At 55.2% G+C, this 14,235-nt stretch overlaps 1 protein-coding gene across 1 annotated transcript; it reads right to left on the reverse strand.

Annotated features, from left to right (window-relative positions):
• Window positions 1–56: 56 nt before the first annotated feature.
• Window positions 57–11,301, reverse strand: ATP1B2 (ATPase Na+/K+ transporting subunit beta 2). Its single transcript, XM_085564032.1, has 7 exons — window positions 11,148–11,301; window positions 7,642–7,770; window positions 6,217–6,321; window positions 5,012–5,217; window positions 3,884–3,940; window positions 1,392–1,490; window positions 57–420 (listed from the first exon to the last, which is right to left on the reverse strand). The coding sequence occupies exons 1-7, from the start codon at window positions 11,257–11,259 to the stop codon at window positions 256–258; spliced, it is 873 nt and encodes a 290-aa protein (XP_085420158.1). The 5' UTR covers window positions 11,260–11,301; the 3' UTR covers window positions 57–255.
• Window positions 11,302–14,235: the final 2,934 nt, after the last annotated feature.

Consider the following 14,235-nt stretch of genomic DNA (forward strand, 5'->3'; position numbering starts at 1 on the left):
GAAACCACCCCCCGAACCGCCGCCACCGCAAATTCCGGCCACAAACCACCAGCATCTGGGACACGAGGGAGGCGGGAGGGGACGAGCCAGGGCCCTACTGCGCCGTTTAATAGATTTATCATATAAAAAATATCTATGTACATTTATTATCCTGGGATTAGGAGCATCCCGACGGGGGCGGGGCGGGGCATTAGAGCCGAGCGGGGGCCGGCGGCGGGGCAGGAGCCGGGGGGCTACGGGGGGCTCCGGGGCGGGTCACTCGCGGTTGATGCGCAGGCGGAAGGCGACGCGGCCGGCGAATTTGTCGCGCTCGTCGTCGGTGCGGAGCCCGGCGGCGTTGAGGCGGCATTCCACGTGGTGGTCCACGTTGGCCGTGGCGTTGGAGAACTGCACGGCCACCACCGGCTGCGTGTAGTTCACCTGCGGGGGAATCCCGGCGGTTTGGGGGGTTTGGGGGTTTGTTTGGGGGGGCTGGCAGGGGGCAAATGGGCTCGGTTTTGGGGGGTGGGAGGAGCCGAAAATACCAAATCTCGGGAAGAGGTGCACAGGGCATCCCCAAAATCCCAAATCTCGGGAAGAAGTGCACAGGGCATCCCCAAAATCCCAAATCCTCGGGAAAGGTGTACAGGAGATCCCCAAAATCCCAAATCTTGGACACAAGTGTACAGGGCATCCCCAAAATCCCAAATCCCGGGGAGAGGTGCACAGGGGATCCATCCCAAAATCCCAAATCTCAGGGAGCAGTGATCCCGAAATCCCAGATCCCGGAGAGAGATGTACAGGGGATCCCCAAAATCCCAAATCCCAAATCCCAGCGAGAGGTATACAGGGCATCCCCAAAATCCCTGCTCCCAGGGAGAGGTGCACGGGTAATCCATCCCAAAATCCCAAATCTCAGAGAGAGCTGATCCCAAAATCCCAAATCCCTGGAATTCAGGTGTCCAGGGAATACCCAAAATCCCAAATCTCAGGGACAGGTGTACAGGTGATCCCCAAAACCCCAAATCTTGGGAAGAGGTGTGCAGGGCATCCCCAAAATCCCAAATCATGGGGGACAGGTGATCCCAAAATCCCAAATCCCAGGAATTCAGGTGTCCAGGGGATACCCACATCCTTGAGGAGATCCCAAACTTCCCCAAAACCCCCCTAAAACCCTTTTGGGAGACCCCAAATCTCCCCAAAATCCCCCCAAAACCTCTTGGGGAGACCCCAAACCTCCCCAAAATCCCCCCCAAAACCGTTTTAGGGAACCCCGGGAGCCCACGAACCCCCTCCCAGCAGGGTTTTGGGGTCTCCCCCACCCCCCCGAGGGGATCCCGGGTTTTGGGGTCTCCCCCACCCCGAGGGGGTCCCGGATTTTGGGGTTTCGGGTTTTTGGGGTTTTGGCTCACGTGGACTCTCTTGCCGTAGTAGGGGAAGTACATGAGGTCGATGGTGCCGTTGGGGGGGAAGAGCTGCAGGGGCCCCAGCAGGGCCGCGTCCTCCTCGTGCTGGGGGGGACACGGGGGGGTCCCCAAATGTCCCCTCAAAGGGGGGAGGGGGAGGACACCCCCAAAAATCCCACCCCGAAAATCCCCCGCTCCGATATCCCCCCCCAGACCCCGAAAATGGCTCCGAAAGGAGCCCCCGGAGCCCAGAAATGATCCCAAAAAATGATCCCAAAAATGATCCCAAAAAATCTCCCTGATCCCCCCGACTCCAAAACCCACCTGGGATCCCCAGAGTGACCCCAAAATAACCCCAGGAACCCCAAAATATTCCCAGGAACCTCCTAAATACCCCGAGGATCCCCCCCCCCAAAAAAAAAAAAAAAACCAAGACCCCCCCCTTAAATCCCCTCCCCCCAACCCTCCTGGGACCCCCAAAGTGACCCCAAAATAAACCCTGGACCCCCCCAAATACTCCCAGGACCCCCACAAATTCCCCCCAAGGACCCCTTCCCCTCTTAATCCCCCCCAAAATCTCCCCAGTTCATCCCCGTTTGCCCCAGTCTGTCCCAGTCCATCCCAGTTCATCCCAGTCTGTCCCAGTCCATCCCAGTCTGTCCCAGTTCATCCCAGTCTGTCCCAGTTTGTCACAGTTTGTCCCAGTGCCCTTACGGTGGTGGCCGAGTGTCCCTGGGCCCCGCGGGCAGTGAGAGAGAGACGGTGACAGGGACATGGGGACATTGGGGGACATTGGGGGACATTGGGGGACATTGGGGGACACTGGGGACAATGGGGGGTTGGGGGACATTCCGGACATTTGGGGACATTTGGGGACATCAGGGACACTGAGGGGTTGGGGACAGTAAGGGGACATTGGGGACATTCCGGGCATTTGGGGACACTGGGGACAATGAAGGGTCATCGGGCACATCAGGTGACATTTGGGGACATTGAGGACATTTGGGGACATTTGGGGACATCAGGGACATTGGGGACAATGAGGGGACACTGGGGACATTGTAGGGACAATGGGGACATCAGAGACATTGGGGACATGTGTTGGGGACATTTGGGGACATTGGGGGATATGGGGACAGCCAGGGGGACATTGGGGACAATGAGGGGACATTTGGGACATTTTTGGGGACACCCCAAGGGGACAATGCGGACATCAGGGATTTGGGACACTGGGGGACAACAGGGGGACATTTGGGGGGACATCAGGGGACATTGGGGACATTTGGGGACAATGAGGGGACATTGGGGACATTGTGGGGACAATGGGGACATCAGAGACATTGGGGACATTTGGGGGTGTTGGGGAAATTTGGGGACATTGGGGATAGCCAGGGGTCATTGGGAGGACATTGAGGACATTTGGGGACATTGGGGACATTTGGGGACCCGGAAGCTCTGGGGACACCTGGAAGGATTTAGGGTGAAAGCAGCAAATTTTGGGGTTGGGAAAAAAAAAACCACACCAAAAAAAAAACAAAAAAAAAAAAAAAAAAAACAAAAAAAACCCCAAAAAAAAACAACCAAAATAAAACAACCCACAAATTCAGCTGATTTTGGGACTCCCAGAGGGATTTTGGGGTGAATTCAGCAGATTTTGGGATTCCTAGAGGAATTTTGGGCTGAACTAAGCAGATTTTGGGGTTCCTAGAGGGATTTTGGGGTGAAACTCCCAAATTTTTAGAGTTCTAAAGGGATTTTGGGGTGACTTAAGCAGATTTTGGGATTCCTAGAAGGATTTTGGGGTGACCTAAGCAGATTTTGGGATTCCTAGAAGGATTTTGGGGTGACCTAAGCAGATTTTGGGATTCCTAGAGGAATTCTGGGGTGAATTCAGTGGATTTTGGGGTTCCTAGAGGGATTCTGGGGTGAATCCAGCAGATTTTGGGACCTCCCCCCTTACCAGGTCACCCTTGGTCCGGGGCCGCTGGGCAGAGACAAGAGACAGTGAGGGGACAATGGGGACACTGGGGACATTTTGGGGACATTGGGGACATTGGGGACATTGAGGACGTTGGGGACATTTGGGGACAATGGGGACATTTGGGAACATTGAGGGGATTTGGGACATTTTGGGACAGTTTAGGACATTTGGGGACACTGAGGACAGTGAGGGGACATTGGGGACATCAGGGAGACCTTGGGGACAATGGGGACAATGGAGACATTTGGGGACATTTGGGGACATTTGGGGACATTTGGGGACATTTGGGACATTGGGGGACATTTGGGGACATTTTGGGGGCAATTTTGGGGACACTTTGGGGACATTGAGGGGAACTGAGGGGGGGACACTTGGGGACATTGAAGGGACATTTGGGGACATCGGAGGTGACACGAGAGAGACCCTGAAGGCGACACTTGGGGACACTTGGGACAATCCAGGTGACACTGGGGGACACCGGGGGGGGTTGGGGACATGGAGGGGACAGTGACGTCACCTTGGCGGCGCAGACGATGTTGATGCTCTTGTTCTTCCCCGGGAAGAAGTTGATGACCTGCAGGACCAGTACAGACCACTAAAAACCAGTACGGAGCAGTATGGACCAGTACAGACCAGTATAGACCAGTACGGACCAGTATAGACCAGTACAGACCAGTATAGACCAGTAGGGACCAGTATGGACCAGTATAAAGTGATATAGACCAATATGAGCCTCTGGGGATCATTACGGACCTGTATGGCCCAGTATGAACCAGTATAAACCAGTAAGGACCAGTAAGGACCAGTAGATCATCCCAGCTGCTCCTGGTCCCTCCCAGTCCCTCCCAGTCCCATTAACCGCAACAAAACAATGCCCACAACTGCTCTCCCAGTACTCCCAGTATAACCCTCCCAGTATAACCCAGTATAACCCAGTACTCCCAGTATAACCCGGTCCCTCCCAGTATAACCCAGTTCTCCCAGTATAACCCGGTCCCGGCGGGGCTCACCCGGTTGACCTTGACCAGCAGGCAGGGCCGGCTGCTGCCATAGCCTGCTCTCCCAGTATAACCCAGTATAACCCAGTATAACCCGGTCCCGGCGGGGCTCACCCGGTTGACCTTGACCAGCAGGCAGGGCCGGCTGCTGCCATAGCCTGCTCTCCCAGTATAACCCAGTATAACCCAGTATAACCCAGTACTCCCAGTATAACCCAGTACTCCCAGTATAACCCAGTATAACCCAGTATAACCCAGTACTCCCAGTATAACCCAGTCCCTCCCAGCACTCCCAGTACCAGTACTCCCAGTATAACCCAGTTCTCCCAGTATAACCCAGTATAACCCAGTATAACCCAGTACTCCCAGTATAACCCAGTCCCTCCCAGCACTCCCAGTACCAGTACTCCCAGTATAACCCAGTTCTCCCAGTATAACCCAGTTCTCCCAGTATAACCCGGTCCTGGCGGGGCTCACCCGGTTGATCTTGACCAGCAGGCAGGGCCGGCTGCTGCCATAGCCTGCTCTCCCAGTATAACCCAGTATAACCCAGTATAACCCAGTATAACCCAGTATAACCCAGTACTCCCAGTATAACCCAGTACTCCCAGTATAACCCAGTATAACCCGGTCCCGGCGGGGCTCACCCGGTTGACCTTGACCAGCAGGCAGGGCCGGCCGCTGCCGTAGCCGAAGTCGCCGTGGGGGCCGAGGCCGGCGCAGGGCCCCAGGCGCGAGCGCTCGAAGCGGCAGGCGCGCTTCGGGTAGTTGGGCACGGCGTCGTCCGGCTGCTCGTTGTAGCGCCCGGCCGGGCAGGCGGCGTTGCGGGCGGCCTGCACGCTGTCGTTGTACGCTGGGGGGGTCCCAGTACCGGTTAGGGGCAGCCCAGTATGGGTGGGGTCATCCCAGTATGGGTGGGGTCATCCCAGTATGGGTGGGGTCATCCCAGTATGGGTGGGGTCATCCCAGTATGGGTTATGGGCATTCCAGTTTGGGTTAGGGTCATCCCAGTTTGGGTTATGGGCATTCCAGTATGGGTTATGGGCATTCCAGTTTGGGTTAGGGTCATCCCAGTATGGGTTGGGTCATCCCAGTATGGGTTATGGTCATCCCAGTATGGGTTATGGGCATTCCAGTTTGGGTTATGGGCATTCCAGTTTGGGTTAGGGTCATCCCAGTTTGGGTGGGGTCATCCCAGTATGGGTTATGGGCATTCCAGTTTGGGTTATGGTCATCCCAGTATGGGTGGGGTCATCCCAGTATGGGTTATGGGCATCCCAGTATGGGTTATGGGCATTCCAGTATGGGTTATGGGCATTCCAGTTTGGGTTAGGGTCATCCCAGTATGGGTTGGGTCATCCCAGTATGGGTTATGGTCATCCCAGTATGGGTTATGGTCATCCCAGTATGGGTTATGGGCATTCCAGTATGGGTTATGGGCATTCCAGTTTGGGTTATGGTCATCCCAGTATGGGTGGGGTCATCCCAGTATGGGTTATGGGCATTCCAGTATGGGTTATGGGCATTCCAGTATGGGTTGGGTCATACCAGTTTGGGTTAGGGTCATCCCAGTATGGGTTATGGGCATTCCAGTATGGGTTATGGGCATTCCAGTATGGGTTATGGGCATTCCAGTATGGGTTGGGTCATCCCAGTATGAGCTATGGTCATCCCAGTATGGGTGGGGTCATCCCAGTATGGGTTATGGGCATTCCAGTATGGGCTGGGTCATCCCAGTTTGGGTTTGTTCCCCCACAGTTCCCTCCCAGTCCCTCCCAGTTCCTCCCAGTTCCCCCCCAGTTCCTCCCAGTCCCCCAGCCCCAGTCCGTCCCAGTTTGCCCAGTTCACTCACGCTCCAGGAACTGGTGCAGGGCTCTCACGTGCTGCTCCCAGGTCTGGCTCTGGCTGACGTTGAAGGTGACGTCGAGACCCTCGGTGCAGGGACGGATCATCAGCCCTGGCACAGCGGGGACAGCGGGGACAGCGGGGACAGTGAGGGGACAGTGGGGACAGTGAGGGGACATTGGGGACAGTGAGGGGACAATGGGGACAGTGAGGGGACATCGGGGACATCGGGGACAGTGAGGGGACATCGGGGACATTGGGGACATCGGGGACAGCGGGGACATGGGGGACAGTGAGGGGACATTGGGGACAGTGAGGGGACAATGGGGACATTGGGGACATCGGGGACAGCGGGGACATGGGGGACAGTGAGGGGACATTGGGGACAGTGAGGGGACATCAGGGACAGGGAGGGGACATTGGGGACACTGGGGACATTGGGGACATCAGGGATGTTGGGGGCAGTGGGGACATTTGGGGGTTGGGGACATTGGGGACAGGGAGGGGACATTTGGGGGGATTTGGGACAGGGAGGGGGCATTGGGGACATTGGGGACAGTGAGGGGACAGCAGGGAAATTTGGGGGTTGGGGACATTGGGGACATTGAGGGGACATCAAGGGGAAGTTGGGGACAATGGGGGTTGGGGACATTGAGGACATTTGGGACATTGGGGGTTGGGGACATTTGGGGACACTGGGGGAGGTGCCACGGGGAGGTCACACAAGGTGACACAAAGGTCACCGGGGGTCACAGGAGGACACGGGGGGGGGGAGGGGGAGGGGAGACACACGGGGGTCCCAAATCCCCCCCAAAGCTTTCCCTGCCCCCACCCCAAACCCGGACCCCCAACCCAGACCCCAAACCCGGACCCCAAATCCAGGACCCCAGACCCCAAATCCCCCCCTGCCCGGGGGTCTCACCGGGGGTCAGCGCCGGTCCCGTTCCCTCAATCCAGGACCCCCATCCAAGACCCCAAATCCCGCCCCAGACCCCAAACCCAGACCCCAAATCCCCACCAGACCCCAAATCCAGGACCCCAAAGCCCCCCAGACCCCAAATCCCCCCCCAGACCCCAAACCCAGGACCCAGACCCCAAACCCAGGACCCCAGACCCCAAACCCCCCCAGACCCCAAACCACCCCAGACCCCAAATCCAGGACCCAGACCCCAAATCCAGGACCCCAAACCCCCCCAGACCCCACACCCAGGACCCCAGACCCCAAACCCAGCCCCGGGGGTCTCACCGGGGGTCAGCAGCCGGTCCTGGTCCCTCAATCCAGGACCCCAAATCCAGACCCCAAATCCAGGACCCCAAACCCCCCCAGACCCCAAACCCAGGACCCAGACCCCAAATCCAGGACCCCAGACCCCAAACCCCCCCCCAGACCCCAAACCCCCCCAGACCCCAAACCCGGCCCCGGGGGTCTCACCGGGGGTCAGCAGCCGGTCCTGGTACTTGGGCACGTGGGGGTCGACGCTCTGCAGCATCACCCACATGGTGAGGGCGAAGAGCCCGGCCAGGAACCCGTAAAACACCAGGTAGAACAGCAGGATCAGCCCTGGCGGGGAAATTTGGGGGGTCAGGGACCCCAAAAATGAACCCCCCGTGGGGAAAAACCCCCCTGGGGGCAGAAACCCCAAAATCCCAACCGAAATGGGGAAAAACCCCAAATTTGGTGTGAATTCCACAGTGGAACACCAGGTAGAACAGCAGGATCAGCCCTGGAGGGGAAATTTGGGGGGTCAGGGACCCCAAAAATGAACCCCCCGTGGGGAAAAACCCCCCTAATATCAAAAATCCCTAAAATCCCACAAAAAATGGGTGAAAAACCCAAAAATCCCAAGAGAAATGGGGGAAAACACCAAAAATCCCAATTAAAATGGAGAAAAACCCCAAAATTTCACAATAAAATGGGTGAAAAAGGTCAGGATTCCAAAAACCCTCCTGGGGGCAGAAACCCCAAAAATCCCACAAAAATTAGCGGAAAAAAACAAAAATCCCGACCAAAATGGGGGAGAAATTCACAATAAAATGGGTAAAAAAGGGTCAGGACCCCAAAGGAAACCACCTGGGGTCAGAAACCCCCAAAATCCCAACTGAAATGGGGGAAAAGCCCCAAAAATCCCAACTAATGAGTGAGAACCCCAAAATTCCGCCATAAAAGGATAAAAAAATCCCTAAAATTTGGGATAAATCGCAATATAAAACAATTTAGAAGAGCAGGATCAGCCCTGGGAGGAATTTTGGGGGTCAGGAACCCCAAAAATGAACCCCCCTGTAAGGAAAAACCTCTGTTAAATCAGAAACCCCCAAAATTCCACCCAAAATGGGTGAAATAGCCCCAAAATTCCACCCAAAATGGGTGAAAAATCCCTAAAATTGGGATAAATCCCAAAATAAATCACTTTGGAGGAGCAGGATCAGCTCTGAGAGGGCGAATTTGGGGGTTGGACCCCAAAAATTTCCCCAATGGCATCAAATCCCCGAAAAATGTCCCCAAAATCCTGCCCCGGACACCCCAAATATCCCCAAAATCCCCTAAATAACCCCCAAACCCGCCCCAACGACCTCAAAAATCCCCCAAAATTGCCCCGAACGCCCCAAATACCCCCAAAATTGCCCCAAAATCCCTTAAATACCCCTGGGCACCTCAAATGTGCCCCCCAAAACAGCCCCAAAACCCCAAAAAGTGCCCCAAAAATCCCAAATATCCACCCCAAAGTGATCAAAGGGCATCAAAACCCCCCAAAAGCTGCCCTGGAACCCCAAAACTGCCCCAAAACTGCCCCAAAAATGCCTCGAAACGTCCCTTAACTCTTCAGATGTTGCCCCAAATCTTTGAAAAACCCCAAAAATTTTCCCCGTTGGTGCCAAATACGCCCCAAAAGCTGCCCTGAATACCCCAAATGTCCCCAAAAAACGGTTCTGAACCCCAAAATTCTCAGTGATTTGCCCCACAGAAGTTAAATACCCCAAAAACTGCCCAAATCCCATAAACCCCCCCCAAAAAAAACTGCTTGGAACCCCCAAATTCTCATGGATTTAGCCCATAGATGTTAAATACCCCAAAAATTGCCCCACATACCCCCAAAACTGCCCAAATTCCATAAAAAAAAACCCCAAAACTGCTCTGAACCCCCAAATTATCATGGATTTACCCCATTAACATCAAACAACCCCTAAAATTGCCCCAAATACCCCCAAAACTGCCCCAATCCTATAAAAAAACCCAAAACCTGCCCTGAACTCTTCAAATCTTAATTCATTAACCCCATAAATGTCAAATACCCCCAAAATTGCCCCAATCCCATTGAAAAACCCCAAAAAACTGCCACAAACACCTAAAATCTTAATTAATTCACCCCATAAACATCAAATGCTCCCCAAAACTGCCCCAAATACCCCCAAAAACTGCTCTGAACCCCCAAAATTCCCATTAATTCCACCCATAAATGTCAAATGTCCCCAAAATTGCCCCAATCCCGTTAAAAACCCCAAAAAACTGTCCCGAACACCCCAAATCTTAATTAATTCACCCCATAAACGTCAAATATCCCCCAAAATTGCCTCAAACACCCCCAAAAATGCCCCAAACCCCTCAAATTTTAACGAATTCACGCCATAAACATCAAATCCCCCCCAAAATCGCCCGAACACCCCGAAACCGCCCCAATCCCATTTAAAAAAACCCCAAAATACTGCCCCGGACACTTCAAATTTAATGAATTCACCCCAAAAATGTCAAATCCCCCCCAAAACCGCCCCGAACCCCCCAAAATTGCCCCGAATCCCCCAAAAAACGCCCCCAAACCCCCAAATCTCCACTCGGAGCCCCCGAATTCCCCCCTAAATCACCCCAAAACCCTCCGAAATCCCCCCAAAACCCCCAAAACTCCACTCGGAGCCCCCCCCGAACCACCCCCGGACCCCCCCCAGGCTCGCGGACCCCCCCAAAAATCCCCCCGAGCCCCCCTAAATCCCCCCCCAGACGTTTAAATCCCCTCTGAGCCATCTGTCCCTGCCGGGGGGGGGCCGGGGGGGGTTTGGGGGTCCCCGTCCCCCCCACCCCAATTTTGGGGGGGTCCCCGGCCATGGGGGGGGTCCGTGGGCTCCAGCCCCCCCTCTTTGGGGGGGGTCCCCGCCGTTCCCATCCCCCACCCCCGACCGTGACCTACTTTTGTCGCCACAGCGCGACAGATGGGGGGGGGGGCGGGAAGGGGGGGGGCACAAAGCCACCCCCGCCCCCCCCCCAATTTGTCCTTTTGAACCCCCAAATTCCCCTCCCCCACCGCCGCCTCCTGGGGAGGGGGAGGTGGGGATTTTTTGGGGGGTCAAACCCTAAAAAAGAGGGGGGGGCTTTAAGCAGCCCCCCCCCCCATTTCACTCGTTTTTTTGGGGGGGGTCTTGGGTTGATTTCGCCCCTCCCCCCTCCTCAAGACGAGCCCCCCCACCCCAAGAAAGGGGGGGGGGTCCCCAATTCTCACCCAGTTTTGGGGGGCCCCCTGGGGGGTGTTTGGGGGGGGTCTGGACACATGCCGGGGGAGGCTCTGAGCAGCCCCCCCCTCATTTAATGCACAATTGGGGGAGGGTCTTTGGGGCCCCCCCATAATTGGGGGGGTCAGTGCGCCCCCTCCCTCCTCCCCCCTATTTCAGGGGGGGTATTCACGCACCCCCCACCCATTTTTGGGGTGGGGGGGGTCCCAGGACACCCCAAACCCCCCCCCCACGTTAACGAGGACCTGTTGAGGGGGGAGGAGGAGGAGGAGGGGTCGCCCCCCACCCAATCATCACGGGGGACACCCCAAAAAAAAAAAAAAAAAAAGGTGTGTGTGGGGGGGTGGAGTGGGGGCGGTCACCCCATCACCGCCCCCCCACCAAAAAAAAAAAAAAAAATTAAAAAAAAAATTAAAAAATGTAAAAAACCCCCGAACTCACCCCAACTGGAGCCGGTCCTGCCCAGGAACTGGCGGGTGCGGGGGTCCCAGAGGAACGCTCGCCACTCGGCCACCACCTGCCCGCAGCTGCGCTTCTCCTTGTCCCGCGCCATGCTGGGCCCCCGGTGTCCCCCCCCCGCCCCGGTGCCGCTCCGGTGTCCCCCCCCGCCCCGGTGCCGCTCCGGTGTCCCCCCCCCGCCCCGCCGCCGCCGCCGCCGCCGGGACTCGAACCCGCGACTCCCCGCGGCCGCCGCCGCGCCGCCCTTTATGGCCTCGGGGGCCACGCCCCCGCCCAGGCCACGCCCCCCGAGTCCTGACCACGCCCCCTCCCCTAAAGAGGATCGCCCCCCCCCTTCGGCTGGGGGCGGGGATTGTGAGGGCGTGGCCACGCCCCTTATGCTAATGAGGAGGATTAAAGCTCTGTTTGTCATGCCCCTTATGCTAATGAGGAGAATCAAAGCTTAATTTGCCATGCCCCTTATGCTAATGAGGAGAATCAAAGCTTAATTTGCCATGGCCCTTATGCTAATGAGAAGGGTTACAGCTAAATCTGGGAGGGTTAAAGCTTCATTTGCCATGCCCCTTATGCTAATGAGGATTAAAGATCTGTTTGCCATGCCCCTTAGGCTAATGAGGAGGATTGAAGATCTGTTTGCCATGCCCCTTATGCTAATGAGGAGAATCAAAGCTTAATTTGCCATGCCCCTTATGCTAATGAGAAGGGTTACAGCTAAATCTGGGAGGGTTAAAGCTTTATTTGCCATGCCCCTTATGCTAATGAGGATTAAAGCTCTGTTTGCCATGCCCCTTAGGCTAATGAGGAAGGTGAAAGCCTAATTTGCCATTCCCCTTATGCTAATGAGGAGGATTAAAGATCTGTTTGCCATGCCCCTTATGCTAATGAGCAGGATTAAAGCTTAATTTGGGAGCGTTAAAGCTTGTTTTGCCATGCCCCTTATGATAATGAGGAAGGTGAAAGCCTAATTTGCCATTCCCCTTATGCTAATGAGGATTAAAGCTCTGTTTGTCATGCCCCTTATGCTAATGAGGAGGGTTAAAGCTCAATTTGCAACGCCTCTTATGCTAACGAGGAGGATTGAAGATCTGTTTGTCCTGCCCCTTATTCTAATTAGGACAATCAAAGCATAATTTGCTGTGCCCCTTATGCTAATGAGAAGGGTTACAGCGAAATTTGGGAGCATTAAACTTGTTTTGCCATACCCCTTATGCTAATGAGGATTAAAGCTCTGTTTGTCATGCCCCTTATGCTAATGAGCAGGATTAAAGCTCAATTTGGGAGGGTTAAAGCTTAATTTGCCGTGCCCCTTATGCTAATGAGACAGGTTAAAGCTTAATTTGGGTGCATTAAAATTTTATTTGCCATGCCCCTTTTGCTAATGAGGAGAATATAAACTCAATTTGAAATGCCCCTTATGCTAATGAGGAGGGTTTAAGCTCAGTTTGAAACACCCTTTATGCTAATGAGACAAGTTAAAGCTTAATTTGGGTGCATTAAAATTTCATTTGCCATGCCCCTTATGCTAATGAGGAGGGTTAAGGCTCCAAGTGTCACGCCCTTTATGGTAATGAGGTTTTCTGAAGTTGGCAAGCCCCTCCCCTTATGCTAATGAGACTTATCAACCCCCAGAATGTTCCTCCCCTTATGTTAATAATGATGGAGTTTAATTAATTATGCCACTCCCCTTATGCTAATAATTTTAAAGCCTGTATACTCCACCTTTTATGCAAATAACCTTTTTAAATTCCACTTGCCCTATCTTTTATGCTAATATCTCATTATAATACCCTGATACCCCACCCCTTATGCTAATACCCCATATTAAAGCTGTCTGGCCCCTCCCCTTATGCTAATAGAGATTGCCAATCCCCAATGCCACACCCCTTATGCTAATTAGCCATTCTTTAGTCACACCCCTTATGCTAATATACTTTATAATCCCAAACCCCGCCCCTTATGCTAATGACCACCCCAAACTCCCACAAGCCACGCCCCTTATGCTAATCCGAGGTTTAAACACCCCAGACCACGCAGGCCCCGCCCCCAGCACATTGCCCCGCCCCTTTTGCCATATAAGGGTGGTTTGGTGCTCTATGCTAATGAGGGGGCGTGGCCTCCGCGGCATTCCCACGGTCCCATTGAGAGATTTGGGGCCGGGGTGGGCGGGGGGGCTCTTAAAGGGAGCACTGGGAATGGCTGTGGGGTTACTGGGAGCACTGGGAGCACTGGGAATGGGACTGGGAGCACTGGGAATGGCTGTGGGGTTACTGGGAGCACTGGGAATGGGGACTGGGAGCACTGGGAATGGCTGTGGGGTTACTGGGAGCACTGGGAGCACTGGGAATGGGGACTGGGAGCACTGGAAATGGCTGTGGGGTTACTGGGAGCACTGGGAATGGGGACTGGGAGCACTGGGAATGGCTGTGGGGTTACTGGGAGCACTGGGAGCACTGGGAATGGAAACCGGGAGCACTGGGATGTCACTGGGAGCACTGGGAATGGGACTGGGAGCACTGGGGGGTTACAGGGACGTTACTGGGAGCACTGGGAATGGGGACTGGGAGCACTGGGACGTTACTGGGATGTTACTGGGAGCACTGGGATGTTACTGGGACATTACAGGGACGTTACTGGGACGTTACTGGGAGCACTGGGAGCCCTTGGCTCGTTCGTCCTCGCGCGGTAATTAACGGGGGCGGGGCTAATTGGGGGCGGGGCCTGGGCGGGGTCACTCGAGGTCAAGTCTGGGCAGGAATTTGGGGGGGCAGGAATTTGGGGAGGGGGTCAGGAATTTGGGGAGGGGGCCAGGAATTTGGGGGGGGGGGGCTGAGGAGTCCGGAGGGAGCTCAAATTTGGGGGGGGGGGGCATCTCAGGAATTTGGGGGAGGGTTCCCAAAAATCCACGACGAAAGACCCCCAAAATTCCGGGGGGGGGGGGGAATCCCAGGCTCAGATTTTGGGGAGGGGGCGGCTCAATTTTGGGGGTTCCGAGGAGCTCCAGGAGGACGCGGTGGAGCGGGGGGGGACCCCAAAAAAGAGACGGGGGGGCCCAAAAAAGGACGGGGGGGCC

Source organism: Lonchura striata, chromosome 32, assembly GCF_050655825.1.
Source record: "Lonchura striata isolate lonStrDom1 chromosome 32, ASM5065582v1, whole genome shotgun sequence".
Lineage (NCBI taxonomy): Eukaryota > Metazoa > Chordata > Aves > Passeriformes > Estrildidae > Lonchura > Lonchura striata.

Bases quoted from the DNA above. Each gene is read 5' to 3' on its own strand.
- ATP1B2 (XM_085564032.1), bottom strand. From the start codon at position 11,259: ATGGCGCGGGACAAGGAGAAGCGCAGCTGCGGGCAGGTGGTGGCCGAG. The intron at 1,491-3,883 runs GTGACGTCACTG...TGTCCCCCCCAG, and splicing joins ACATCGTCTGCGCCGCCAAG to CACGAGGAGGACGCGGCCCT. The intron at 421-1,391 runs GTGAGCCAAAAC...ATTCCCCCGCAG, and splicing joins ACTACGGCAAGAGAGTCCAC to GTGAACTACACGCAGCCGGT.